This window comes from Mustelus asterias, unplaced genomic scaffold (assembly GCF_964213995.1).
Source record: "Mustelus asterias unplaced genomic scaffold, sMusAst1.hap1.1 HAP1_SCAFFOLD_435, whole genome shotgun sequence".
Taxonomy (NCBI): Eukaryota; Metazoa; Chordata; class Chondrichthyes; order Carcharhiniformes; family Triakidae; genus Mustelus; species Mustelus asterias.
Genome location: NW_027590390.1, coordinates 201654 through 214724, shown reverse-complemented (window position 1 = coordinate 214724; position 13071 = coordinate 201654). Strand labels below are relative to the sequence as shown.

At 47.7% G+C, this 13071-nt stretch overlaps 1 protein-coding gene across 2 annotated transcripts in view; it reads left to right on the top strand.

Moving 5' to 3' along the window:
* LOC144486733 (NACHT, LRR and PYD domains-containing protein 3-like) overlaps nucleotides 1-12728 on the top strand; it is a 73441-nt gene extending 60713 nt beyond the window's left edge. For both annotated transcript variants that reach the window (XM_078204761.1, XM_078204760.1), the window contains 2 exons: nucleotides 817-984; nucleotides 10804-12728. In XM_078204761.1, the coding sequence (XP_078060887.1) occupies nucleotides 817-984; nucleotides 10804-10891 (256 nt within the window). In that variant the 3' untranslated portion in view covers nucleotides 10892-12728. The remainder of the gene's footprint in view (nucleotides 1-816; nucleotides 985-10803) is intronic.
* The last annotated feature ends 343 nt before the right edge of the window (nucleotides 12729-13071 follow it).

The following is a 13071-nucleotide window of genomic DNA, read 5'->3' as shown; positions in this document are numbered from 1 at the left end:
TGAGCCTGAGCAGCCGGGAGGAGCCCCTCCAGGGAGGGGGGGGGCAAGCCTTGCTCTGCTTTCTGACATTTCAGTCCTTCATTCAATAAGCAGAGCTCCCTCGCTGCTCCCACCAGAGCTGCTGTTTGAAAGTCCTGCTGGCTGACTTTGGAGATGATGCCAGCATTGCCTGAACCGGGACTGCCCCCTGCCCAGGCTGCCTCAGTGGGCAGCTCCCCCTGCCTGCCAGCTCTTAATTGTCCACCTCTGACAATATCTCCTTCATAAGTCTGCCTATCCTGCCCACACGGACACACCACCCATTTCCAATCCCCATGTTGCGACTTCAGAGCTTCTGGTACAATCACAGCCATTATCTTCAACCTCACCACAAACTGCATTCCCAAACCACTGACCATCCCATGTCCCTCCTGAGCCACTCCGAGTAAGGACATGGGGATCCTGTGATTACGGTCCTGTCCCATCATCACTTTTATCATTTAATCACTCCTGTAATTCCAGTTTGTCCTTTCTTTGTTTCTTCCCCAGCCACCCACCGCTGTCACTTCAAACCTGTCAATTCACTGCCCGTTCCCAGTTCCAATGGAAGCTCAAACTTTACCTCTGTTTCTCTCTTCACATGTATTTAGCTAACCTGCTGAGCATTTCCAGTTTATTTATATTTCATTTTCAGCATTGAGTATTTCCTCATTCTACAGAAATGCAGGTTGTGTTTTTGGAATGTCTGATACAATACATTATTATTGTTATTAACAGTATTATTTAAAACACTGGGGATTGAGCCTGATTCCTGTTATTTCTCTCTCTGGTCTCCAGTCTCAGACATAACGCTCTCACAGATTCTTGTGCTGAGGATCTCGCCTCTGCTCTCTGTACAAAACAGTCACTGAGGATTCTGCACCTGGAATTAAACTCCTTCACAGATGAATCTGTCCCTGCTCTCCGCCGCCTCATACTGACCTGCAGGAGTCTGGAGGGGATCTGGTGAGTGTTTGTGTTAATTTTTAGTGTAACAATTAAAATATAAATGGATTTAAAATATAAATGGGCCTGAATCTTCCAAGCAGCAGCAATGGTAAGCAGATTGCCGGTATGTTTAAAAATTCTCCCAACCTGAAACTGCTGCATATTTCTCCCAGAATCTTCAGCACTGCGACCCTGGGAGCTCCATCAGAGCAGACGAGTCGGGGAAGAGAGAGCACACACCCTATTTACAGCACTGCGACCCTGGGAGCTCCATCAGAGCAGAGTAGAGTCGAGGAAGAGAGAGCGCACACCCTATTTACAGCACAGTGACCTCGGGGAGCTCCACCAGAGCAGAGTCAGGGAAGATAGAGCGCACACCCTATTTTCAGAACAATTACCCCAGGGAGCTCCATCAGAGCAGAGTAGAGTCAAGGAATAGAGAGCACTCACCCTATTTACAGCACAGTGACTCCAAGGAGCTCCATCAGAGCACAATCCTGGAAGAGAGAGCACGCACCCTATTTACAGCACAGTGACCCCGGGGAGCTCCATCACAGCAGAGCAGAGTCGGGGAAGAGAGAGCACGCACCCTATTTACAGCACAGTGACCCCGGGGAGCTCCATCACAGCAGAGCAGAGTCGGGGAAGAGAGAGCACGCACCCTATTTACAGCAGTGACCCCGGCGATCTCCATCAGAGCAGAGTGGAGTCGCGGTAGAGCGAGCACACCTTATTTACAGCACAGTGACCCTGGGGAGCTCCATCAGAGCAGAGTGGAGTCGCGGTCGAGCGAGCACACCTTATTTACAGCACAGTGACCCTGGGGAGCTCCATAAGTGTTAGTTGATTGTGGGAGTGAATGGGTTGGTGTGTCGCTGGATGAATGGTTAGTCAGGGAGCTGGGGAGAGGTTCAAGGATTAGTTCTGGGTGTCGGGAGGGTGGTCGAGTTGTATTGTGTTGGGTTGAAGGGTTAATCAGCAGTTTGGATGGTGGCTGGGAGTTGGTCATGTTGTTGGGTGTCTAGTTAGATTTGGTTGCGTGGTCGGAGGTTGGGATTGGTTAATAGCTTTGGAGAGTAGTGGGTTGGGGTTGGTTCTTGAATAATCAGTTTCAGTCAGAGATATAGTCAAGAATGTATTCAAGAGGCGGCTGCATATAGCACTTGGGGGCGAACAGGATCAAAGGTTATGGGGAGAAAGCAGGATTAGGCTTTTGAGTTGGACGATCAGCCATGATTGTGATGGATGGTGGAGCAGGTTCGAAGGGCCAAATGGCCTCCTCCTATCTTCCATGTTTCTATGTCAGGTCAGGAGAGGTTGGGACGGATGAGGCCAAGTTGGGAGGTTTAGTCAGATTTGTTCAAGGGCTCGTGGGAGGTAGTCGGGCTGGAGGGGAGGTAGAGGTGATGTACGGGAGTGATAGCCTGTCAGGGGGAGATACCAGCAGTAGCCAGGCCTGTGACACCACAGCTGGTTCTGCTGTGGGACAGGGTCGGGCAAAGAGCAAGCGAGCAGTAGTAATAGGGGACTCGCTAGTTAGAGGCACAGACAGGCGTTTCTGTGGCAGCAATCGAGACTCCAGGATGGTGTGTTGCCTCCCTGGTGCCAGGGCCAAGGATGTCTCTGAGCGATTGCAGGACATTCTTAAGGGGGAGGGTGAGCAGCCAGAGATCGTTGTACATATTGGTACCAACGACATAGGTAGGAAAAGGGATGAGGTCCTGAAATGTGAATACAGAGAGTTAGGCAGTAGGCTAACGTGTAGAACCTCGAAGGTAGTAATTTCATGACTACTCTCTGTACCAAGTGCTAGTGAGAGTAGGAATAGGATTATTAGGCAGATGAATGACTGGCTTGAGAGCTGGTGCAGGGGGGAGGGATTTAGATTTTTGGATCATTGGGATCTTTTCTGGGGAAGGGCTGATCTGTTCAAGAGGGATGGGTTACATTTGAACTGGAGGGGGACTAACATCCTGGCGGGGAGATTTGCTCGAGCAGCTCGGGAGTGTTTAAACTAGTTTGGCAGAGGGGTGGGATCCAAAGCAGGAGGGAGACAGAAGAGAAGTTTGAGGACAGCACGGAAGTTAAAGAGAGCACGTAAATTAGTAAAGGCAGTGTCAGTAATCCTAGTACCAGACACATCAGACAGAAGCAAAGCAGAACAAGGGAAGTCCAGATTAAACTGCATTTATTTCAATGCAAGAGGCCTGACGGGCAAGGCAGATGAACTCAGGGCATTGATGGGTACGTGGGACTGGGATATTATAGCAATTACTGAAACATGGCTAAGGGAGGGACAGGACTGGCAGGTTAATGTTCCAGGGTACAGATGCTCGAGGAAAGATAGAACAGGAGGTAAGAGGAGAGGGAGTTGCACTTTTGATTAGGGAAAGCATCACGGCCGTACTGAGAGGGGATATATCCGAGGGTTCGGCCACTGAGTCTATATAACAACAACAAAGAACAAAACAGCACAGGAACAGGCCCTTCGGCCCTCCAAGCCCGTGCCGCTCCCCGGTCCAGGATTGAATCCTGAATCCAGGATCCCTGCCCAATTTTCCAGCCTATCTACATCCTAATACCCTATCCACCGAGCTGTCCCTCACAGCTACAATGCTTTGTTCATCACAACCTATTTACTCACCCCCACCCCCCCCATTCCAGACCATGTGATCTCCAGGGAGAGGTGAAAACCCCAGGGCCAATATGGGGAAAAAAAATCTGGGAAATTCCTCTCCGACCCCCTGAGGCGATCGAAACGAGTCCAGGAGATCACACTGGCCCTGATCAGAAAATGCTTCCCAACCCTATTCATTTCCACTTCTGCTTTTCGAACACCATCTGAATTCCCTGCCCCCGAGACAGGTTCCCAACTATCCGCAGTCTCGCTCTGTACTGGCACCAGCAAGATGATCATAGAATGAAGCCTTGAAACGAGAAACAAAGAACAATTAGCCCGCGCCGCTCCCCGGTCCAAACTAGACCACTCTTTTGTATCCCTCCATTCCCACTCCGTTCATATAGCTGTCTAGATAAGTCTTAAACGTTCCCAGTGTGTCCGCCTCCACCACCTTGCCCGGCAACACATTCCAGGCCCCCACGACCCTCTGTGTAAAATATGTCCTTCTGATATCTGTGTTAAACCTCCCCCCCCTTCACCTTGAACCTATGACCCCTCGTGAACGTCACCACCGACCCGGGGAAAAGCTTCCCACCGTTCACCCTATCTATGCCTTTCATAATTTTATACACCTCTATTAAGTCTCCCCTCATCCTCCGTCTTTCCAAGGAGAACAACCCCAGTTTCCCCAATCTCTCCTCATAACCAAGCCCCTCCATACCAGGCAACATCCTGGTAAACCTCCTCTGTACTCTCTCCAAAGCCTCCACGTCCTTCTGGTAGTGTGGCGACCAGAACTGGACGCAGTATTCCAAATGCGGCCAAACCAACGTTCTATACATCTGCAACATCAGACCCCAACTTTTATACTCTATGCCCCGTCCTATAAAGGCGAGCATGCCATATGCCTTCTTCACCACCTTCTCCACCTGTGACGCCACCTTCAAAGATCTGTGGACTTGCACACCCAGGTCCCTCTGCGTCTCTACACCCTTTATGGTTCTTCCATTTATCGTGTAGCTCCTCCCTACATTATTCCCACCAAAATGCATCACTTCGCATTTATCAGGATTGAACTCCATCTGCCATTTCTTTGCCCAAATTTCCAGCCTATCTATATCCTTCTGTAGCCTGTGACAATGTTCCTCACTATCTGCAAGTCCTGCCAGTTTTGTGTCGTCCGCAAACTTACTGATCACCCCAGTTACTCCTTCTTCCAGATCATTTATATAAATCACAAACAGCAGAGGTCCCAATACAGAGCCCTGCGGAACACCACTAGTCACAGGCCTCCAGCCGGAAAAAGACCCTTCCACTACCACCCTCTGTCTTCTATGACCAAGCCAGTTCTCCACCCATCTAGCCACCTCCCCCTTTATCCCATGAGATCCAACCTTTTTCACTAGCCTACCATGAGGGACTTTGTCAAACGCTTTACTAAAGTCCATATAGACCACATCCACGGCCCTTCCTTCGTCAACCATTCTGGTCACTTCTTCAAAAAACACCACCAGGTTAGTGAGGCATGACCTCCCTCTCACAAAACCATGCTGACTATCGTTAATGAGTTTATTCCTTTCTAAATGCGCATACATCCTATCTCTAAGAATCTTCTCCAACAACTTCCCCACCACGGACGTCAAGCTCACCGGCCTATAATTACCCGGGTTATCCTTCCTACCCTTCTTAAATAACGGGACCACATTAGCTATCCTCCAATCCTCTGGCACCTCACCTGTGTCCAGTGACGAGACAAAGATTTGCGTCAGAGGCCCAACGATTTCACCTCTCGTCTCCCTGAGCAGCCTTGGATAGATTCCATCAGGCCCTGGGGATTTGTCAGTCTTTATATTCTCTAACAAACCTAACACTTCCTCCTTTGTAATGGAGATTTTCCCCAACGGTTCAACACTCCTCTCCGAGACACTCCCAGTCAACACATCCCTCTCCTTTGTGAATACCGACGCAAAGTATTCATTTAGGATCTCCCCTACTTCTTTGGGCTCCAAGCATAAGTCCCCACTTTTGTCCCTGAGCGGTCCGATTTTTTCCCTAACAACCCTTTTGTTCCTAACGTATGAATAAAATGCCTTGGGATTCTCCTTAATCCTGTCTGCCAAGAACATTTCGTGACCCCTTTTTGCTCTTCTAATTCCCCGTTTGAGTACTTTCCTACTTTCTTTGTACTCCTCCAGAGCTCCCTCCGTTTTTAGCTGCTTGGACCTAACATACGCCTCTCTTTTCTTTTTGACCAGTCCCTCAATTTCCCTGGTTATCCACGGTTCTCTAATCCTACCCTTCCTATCCTTTTTTACAGGCACATGCTTGTCCTGTAGCCGCAACAACTGTTCCTTAAAAGACTGCCACATACCAGATGTGGATTTACCCTCAAACAGCCTCTCCCAATCAAGAGCTGCCAATTTCTGCCTGATCCCACTAAAGTTAGCCTTCCCCCAATCCAACACCTTACCCTTGGGACACCACTCATCCTTTTCCATCACTATCCTAAAGCTAACAGAATTGTGGTCACTATTTGCCACATGTTCCCCTACCAAAACTTTGAAGACCTGACCGGGCTCATTCCCCAGTACTAGGTCCAGTATAGCCCCCTCTCTAGTCGGGCTGTCTACATATTGTTCCAACGAACCCTCTTGTACACATTTTACAAATTCCTCCCCATCCAGAGACCCTGCCCTCAGCGATTTCCAGTCTATACCAGGGAAATTAAAGTCTCTCACTACAACAACCCTATTTTTCCTGCACCTATCCAGTATCTCCTGACATATCCATTCTTCCACTTCCCTTGGGCTGTTGGGGGGCCTGTAGTACACCCCCAACATAGTGACTGCGCCTTTCCTGTTTCTAAGCTCCACCCAGAGTGACTCGTTACACGACCCCTCTGAATTGTCCTCCCTCTGCACCGCTGTAATATGCTCTCCAACCAATACCGCTACTCCCCCACCTCTTTTGGCCCCTCCTCTGTCTCACCTAAAACACTTGTACCCTGGAATATTCAGCTGCCAGTCCTGTCCCTCTTTCAACCAAGTCTCTGTCACCGCAACCACATCCAAATTCCTCGTGCGCATTAAGGCCCCAAGTTCGTCTGTCTTACCTGCTACGCTCCTTGCATTGAAGTATAAGCACTCCAGACCTCCAGGCCCAGTGAGGTCGTCCTCCCCCAGAGTGCTCTTCTTCTTTGCCAGCCTTGTCCCAGCCCCAAGCTCGTCCCCAGCCTCCACACTTGTAGACCTAATATTTTGATCCCCACCCCCCTGCCATACTAGTTTAAACCCCCCCCCCCCGAACTGCACTAGCAAAGCTCCCAGCCAGGATATTTGTGCCCTTCCAACTTAGTTGTGACCCCTCCCTCTTGTACAGGTGCCATCCTCTCCTGAAAACTTCCCATTGATCTATGAAAATGAAGCCCTCCCTCCTGGACCAGTCCTTTAGCCAGGCATTCATTTGTACCAACTCCCTATTCTTAGCCTCACTGGCACAAGGCATTGGGAGCAGCCCAGAGATGGCCACCCTAGTGACCCTACTTTTTAACCTATTTCCCAACTCCCTGAATTGCTCTCTTAGGATCCCCCTACTCTTCCTATCTACGTCATTTCCATCAATGTGTATAATGACATCCGTTTCTTTATCTTCCCCTTTTAATATGCCTCCTTTCCGCTCAGAGACATCCGTGACCCCAGCTCCAGGTAGGCAGACTACCATCCTGGAGTCCCGTTCGCACCCACAGAATCGCCTGTCTGTGCCTCTAACTGATGCATCCCCCACCACTATCGCTCTCCTAACCCCTCTCTTCCCTTTCCGGGCCACAGAGCCTGACTGTGTGCCAGTGACCTGGTCACTGTGTCTTACCCCTGGAGAGGCACACTCCTCCACACTATCCAAAACAATATACCTGTTTTGGAGTGGGACAACCACAGGTGACCCCTCTTCTAACTGTTCACTCCCCTCCCCTCTCACACCTGTCACCAAGCCCTTCCTATTTTGAGAGACCGCCACTGGAGTACTCCCTGGTACTTTACCCTTCTGCCCTTTACTCCTCCTAACTGTGACCCACGTGTCTTCCTCCCGATGCCCCGGTGTAACTAGTTGCCTATAACTCCTGTCAATTTTTCTCCCATTTTCCCTGACTAGACTAAGGTCAGCGATCTGCAGCTCCAGTTCCATGACACAGTCCCTCAAGAGCTGCAGTTCCACGCACCTGGCACATATGTGAACCTCTGGGAAGCTAGGTGTTTGCAGGAACTCCCACATCCCACATCGGAAGCACTGAACTGGCCGATCACTCATACCTGCCCTTTTCTTTATAGGGTTGGATAAAAAATAACTAGCCTTGCCTCGCCCTTTCTGCCTAAGCCCTGTGAGCCAAAGCCCTTATAGTTCACACTCTGCTTCCCACTCAAGCCCTGTGAGCCAAAGCCCTTATAGTTCACACTCTGCTTCCCACTCACTCAAGCCCTGTGAGCCAAAGCCCTTATAGTTCACACTCTGCTTCCCACTCACTCAAGCCCTGTGAGCCAAAGCCCTTATAGTTCACACTCTGCTTCCCACTCACTCAAGCCCTGTGAGCCAAAGCCCTTATAGTTCACACTCTGCTTCCCACTCACTCCACTGCCCGCTCCCGACGCTGCCCGCTGTATAGTGCAGCCGGCTTTTTATGCTCCCGGCGAACGCCCCAGGTAACTGCCTTTTATACTAAGACTCAACCTCCCAGAATCCCCTTCAGCTGACCTCACTTCCTCAATTCAAAACCCTGAAAAAAGCCCGCGAAATATACCCATAAATGAATAATTAAATCACTTCTTTGCTTACTCTCAGCACTCCTGCTAAGACTCTCTCCCCTAGTCTCACTCCAGTCAAACAAACTATGGGTAGAACTGAGAAATAAGAAGGGGGAAATCACTTTGATAGGGTTGTACTATAGGCCCCCAAATAGTCAGCGGGAAATTGAGGAACAAATATGTAAGGAGATGACTGATAGCTCCAAGAAAAATAGGGCGGTAATAGTCGGAAATTTTAATTTTCCCAACATTGACTGGGACAGCCATAGTATTAGAGGGTTGGATGGAGAAAAATTTGTTGAGTGTATTCAGGAGGAATTTCTCATTCAGTATGTGGATGGCCCGACTAGAGAGGGGGCAAAACTTGACCTCCTCTTGGGAAATAAGCAAGGGCAGGTGACAGAAGTGTGAGTGAGGGATCACTTTGGGACCAGTGACCATAATTCTATTAGTTTTAAGATAGCTATGGAGAATGATAGGTCTGTCCCAAAAGTTAATATTCTAAATTGGGGCAAGGCCAATTTTGATGGTATCAGGCAGGAACTTTCAAAAGTTAATTGGGGGAGTCTGTGGGAAGGAAGAGGGACGTCTGGTAAGTGGCATGCTTTCAAAAGTGTGTTAACCAGGGTTCAGGGTAAACACATTCCTCTTCGAGTGAAGGGCAAGGCTGGCAGAAGTCAGGAACCCTGGATGACTCGGGATATTGAGGCCCTGGTCAAGAAGAAGAAAGAGGCACATGACATGCATAGGCAGCTGGGATCAAGTGAATCTCTTGGAGAGTATGGGGGGTGTAGGAGTAGAGTTCAGAGAAATCAGGAGGACAAAAAGGGGACATGAGATTGTTTTGGCAGATAAGGCAAAGGAGAATCCAAAGAGCTTCTACAAATACATAAAGGGCAAAAGAGTAACAAGGGGAGAGTAGGGGCTCTGAAAGATCAACAAGGTCATCTATGTGCAGATCCACAAGAGATGGGTGAGATCCTAAATGAATATTTCACATCAGTATTTACTGTTGAGAAAAGCATGAATGTTAGGGAACTTGGGGAAATAAATATTGATGTCTTGAGGAGTGTACATATTACAGAGAAGGAGGTGCTGGAAGTCTTAAAGTGCATCAAGGTAGATAAATCTGTGGAACCTGATGAGGTATATCCCAGGACGTTGTGGGAGGCGAGGGAGTAAATTTGAATCATCTATAGTCACGGCCTGAAGATTGAAGCGTGGCAAATGTTGTGCCTTTGTTTAAAAAGGGCTGCAGGGAAAAGCCTGGGAACCACAGGCCAGTGAGCCTCACATCTGTGGTGGGTAAGTTGTTGGAAGGTATTTTGAGGGACAGGATCTACAGGCATTTAGAGATGCAAGGACTGATTAGGGACTGTCAGCATGGCTTTGTGAGTGAAAAATCATGTCTCTCAAATTTCATTGAGGGCAGTGCAGTTGATGTTGTCTACATGGACTTTAGCAAGGCCTTTGACAAGGTACCGCATGGTAGGTTGTTGCATAAAGTTAAATCTCACGGGATCCAGGGTGAGGTATCTACATGGATACAAAATTGGCTACTTGGCAGAAGCCAGAGGGTGGTTGTAGAGAGTTGTTTTTCAAACTGGAGGCCTGTGACCAGCGTTGTGCCTCAGGGATCAGTGCTGGGTACACTGTTATTTGTCATTTATATGAATGATTAGGATCAGAATATAGGGGGCATGGTTGGTAAGTTTGCAGATGACATCAAGATTGGTGACATCGTGACAGTGAGGAAGGTTATCTCCAATTGCAGCGGGATCTTGATCAATTGGGCCAATGGGCTGACGAATGGCAGATGGAGTTTAATTTGGACAAATGCGAGGTGATGCATTTTGGTAGATTGAACCAGGGCAGGACTTACTCAGTTAATGGTAGGGCGTCGGGGAGAGTTACAGAATAAAAAGATCTCGGGGTACATGTTCATAGCTCCTCGAAAGTGGAGTCACACGTGGACAGAGTGGTGAAGAAGGCATTCAGCATGCTTGGTTTCATCGGTCAGAACATTGAATACAGGAGTTGGGACGTCTTGTTAAAGTTGTACAAGACATTGGCAAGGCCACACTTGGAATACTGTGTATTGTTCTGATCACCCTATTAGCCCAGGTGTTGAGCTGTCTAACATTACCTGAGTAACTATCCAGGTAAACTTTGTGGATCTGTCCCAAGTATCTGACTCTAACTGCAGCAGGGGAGTTCCCCAATAGTAGTTAATACCTCTGGGACAATTCCCAGGTAGATCAGTGCATCAGGACATCCACAGGTTCCCGATGCTCATCTTCGGATGTGTGTCTGGCCTCTGGCGATCCAGAGACCAGAAGATTTGTCCCATTAACTCCAGTCTCCTGTTATTTACTCTGTTGTTCAATCTGTTTATTTCCTGTTTCATCTTTACTGTTTCAGGCTGTCCAATAATCAGTTCAGTCCAAATGGAAATACACAGCTGGAGTCGCTGCAGGGATCCAGATCGAGACTGACAGTGACATTGTGAACATTTCAATCTATAAACATTGCTGCTCCACCGGTTACAGTGAAATCCTGAATTGTGAAAATCTTCGACAGCTCCTTCCAAACCCTTCATTCCTGCCCCTCTCCCTCCCTATTCCATCAGCCCCTCCAGCCTGGCAGTGATTTCCCTGCTTACCTGGTTTCCCAGCTGGAAAACTGTTGTAGTTTTAGTCTCCACATTGAAGGAAAGATTGCTGCAAACCATTGTTTAAGCAGCAATGTGTTGTCAGTGTTCTCAGCAACAGAGTCTTCAACCTCCTTTCAAAATGGAGCAGCAGAGATCATTCTCCAGAGAGAGAACAGTGTGTGTGTGATTCTGACAGTACCCAGCAGAGGGCAGATTGGTCAATCTTGTCAGAGTTTCCTCTCTGTCTCTGTGAATGAATTAAAGGCTCCACCAGCCTCTCCTCAGAACCCCTTTCACTATCTGGTGATTAAAGTGACACAATGCCACCATCTGCTGGTGGCACCCAGCTACTGCAGGCGCTGCTCTCTGTGAGCCTCAGACAAGTTCAGTAAGTCCCATGTCTGCATCTGGGAACCGGTTACTGCAGCGTGAATATTGAACAATATTGACAGGGATTGGAGTTTGCAGCAGGAACCCCGGCTGGTGAATTAACCCTTTTATCACCAGTCACTGTACATGAACTCTGTTCCCTCATTCCCTATGGGAGATATTGTCTGGAGATTGTAGTTGGGGATGATCTCAGACTGTAATATGTACATTTGGTGCAGTTATCAGACACTAATCCCATTCAGAATGGGAGTGGGTAAACTCTGCTGCACTCTGTAATTCCTGTTTCCAAGATAATACATCTGCATCTATTTCCAGACACACAGGCCCAAACTGACACCCACACACTCACGAACACAGACAATTGTACACTCTTATCCACGTACTGACACAGAGAGAAACACAGAATCTCTCTTAAATACTCTCAACACGCAGCCATAAACCCACAGAAACGCACATCACAAACCACTATCAAGCAACAAACCCATGCATTGCAGCGGTTAATGAAATTGCAGCGCCCTGTAACCAAATAACATTTAAGTTGGGCAACAAGTGATAACATTTCCTCTGAAACAGACATCCCTAGAACGAAAGCAGCAAAGGAACACTGGCGCAGCATTGCACAGGATCGGAGCCTCGGAAATGCGATTCCCTCTTTCCTTGTTCCTTATATCTCACTGAGCAGATGCAGAGCGAGAGCATAGAAAGCTAGAATTCACAATTTCACTCTGTTCCTGCACACTCACCTCAGCTTTATTTAATTTCTGAATGTATGATTTATTTTGGATTATCCCAACGATCTCAGGACAGATGTATGATGTCAGATATTAACATTATTTATCAAACTGTTTATTTTACCATGACAGATATTACCTGGTGTTTGTCAGATGGTTGCTTTTCATCCATCTACAGTTGCAGATGCCGGCGCTGAAAAGTGGGTAGATATTCTATACCATTAAAAGCTTCACATTGAACCGGGGAAATTCTTCAAAGACTATGAATTAATCACTTTCAAATTAGTATCATTTCTTCAGAACAAACTATTCATATCATCTATTATTTCAATTTAAACTAACTTTATTGTGTTGTCTGGTCTGTGCTAGTTTTAACTGAATACTGCTCAGTATGTGACATGATCTATGTCATTCAGTCTTGGAAGAGAAAGGGTTAATGCTGCTGCTCTGTAATTGTAATGGATATTCCTAATTTTATCATCTGTATAACTAGTTATTTACAATTAAATGCTGATTGGTTCATTAGTTAAATGCTAATTGTGAATCATTGGAATGCTGAAACTAATACGTACACAAGCTAATAAAGAGCGGGGGACGAGTGTAAATACTGTAGCTAACAGTGAGCGTGAAACTGAAAAGACCATAAGATACAGGAGCAGAATTCAGCTATTCTGATCATCGAGTCTCCTCCACCATTTAATCACGGCTGATAAATTTCCAAACCCATTCTCCCACCGTTCCCCCATAACATTTGATCTCCTGACCAATCAGGAACATATCTATCTCTGTCTTAAATACAATCAATGAGAGAATGAGTGAGCAGAAAGAGTGAGGGGGAGAGTAGGTGAAGGGGGAGTGAGGTTGAGGGCAGATGGTGTGAGGGGAGAGCGCAATGGGAGATAGAATGAGGGAGAG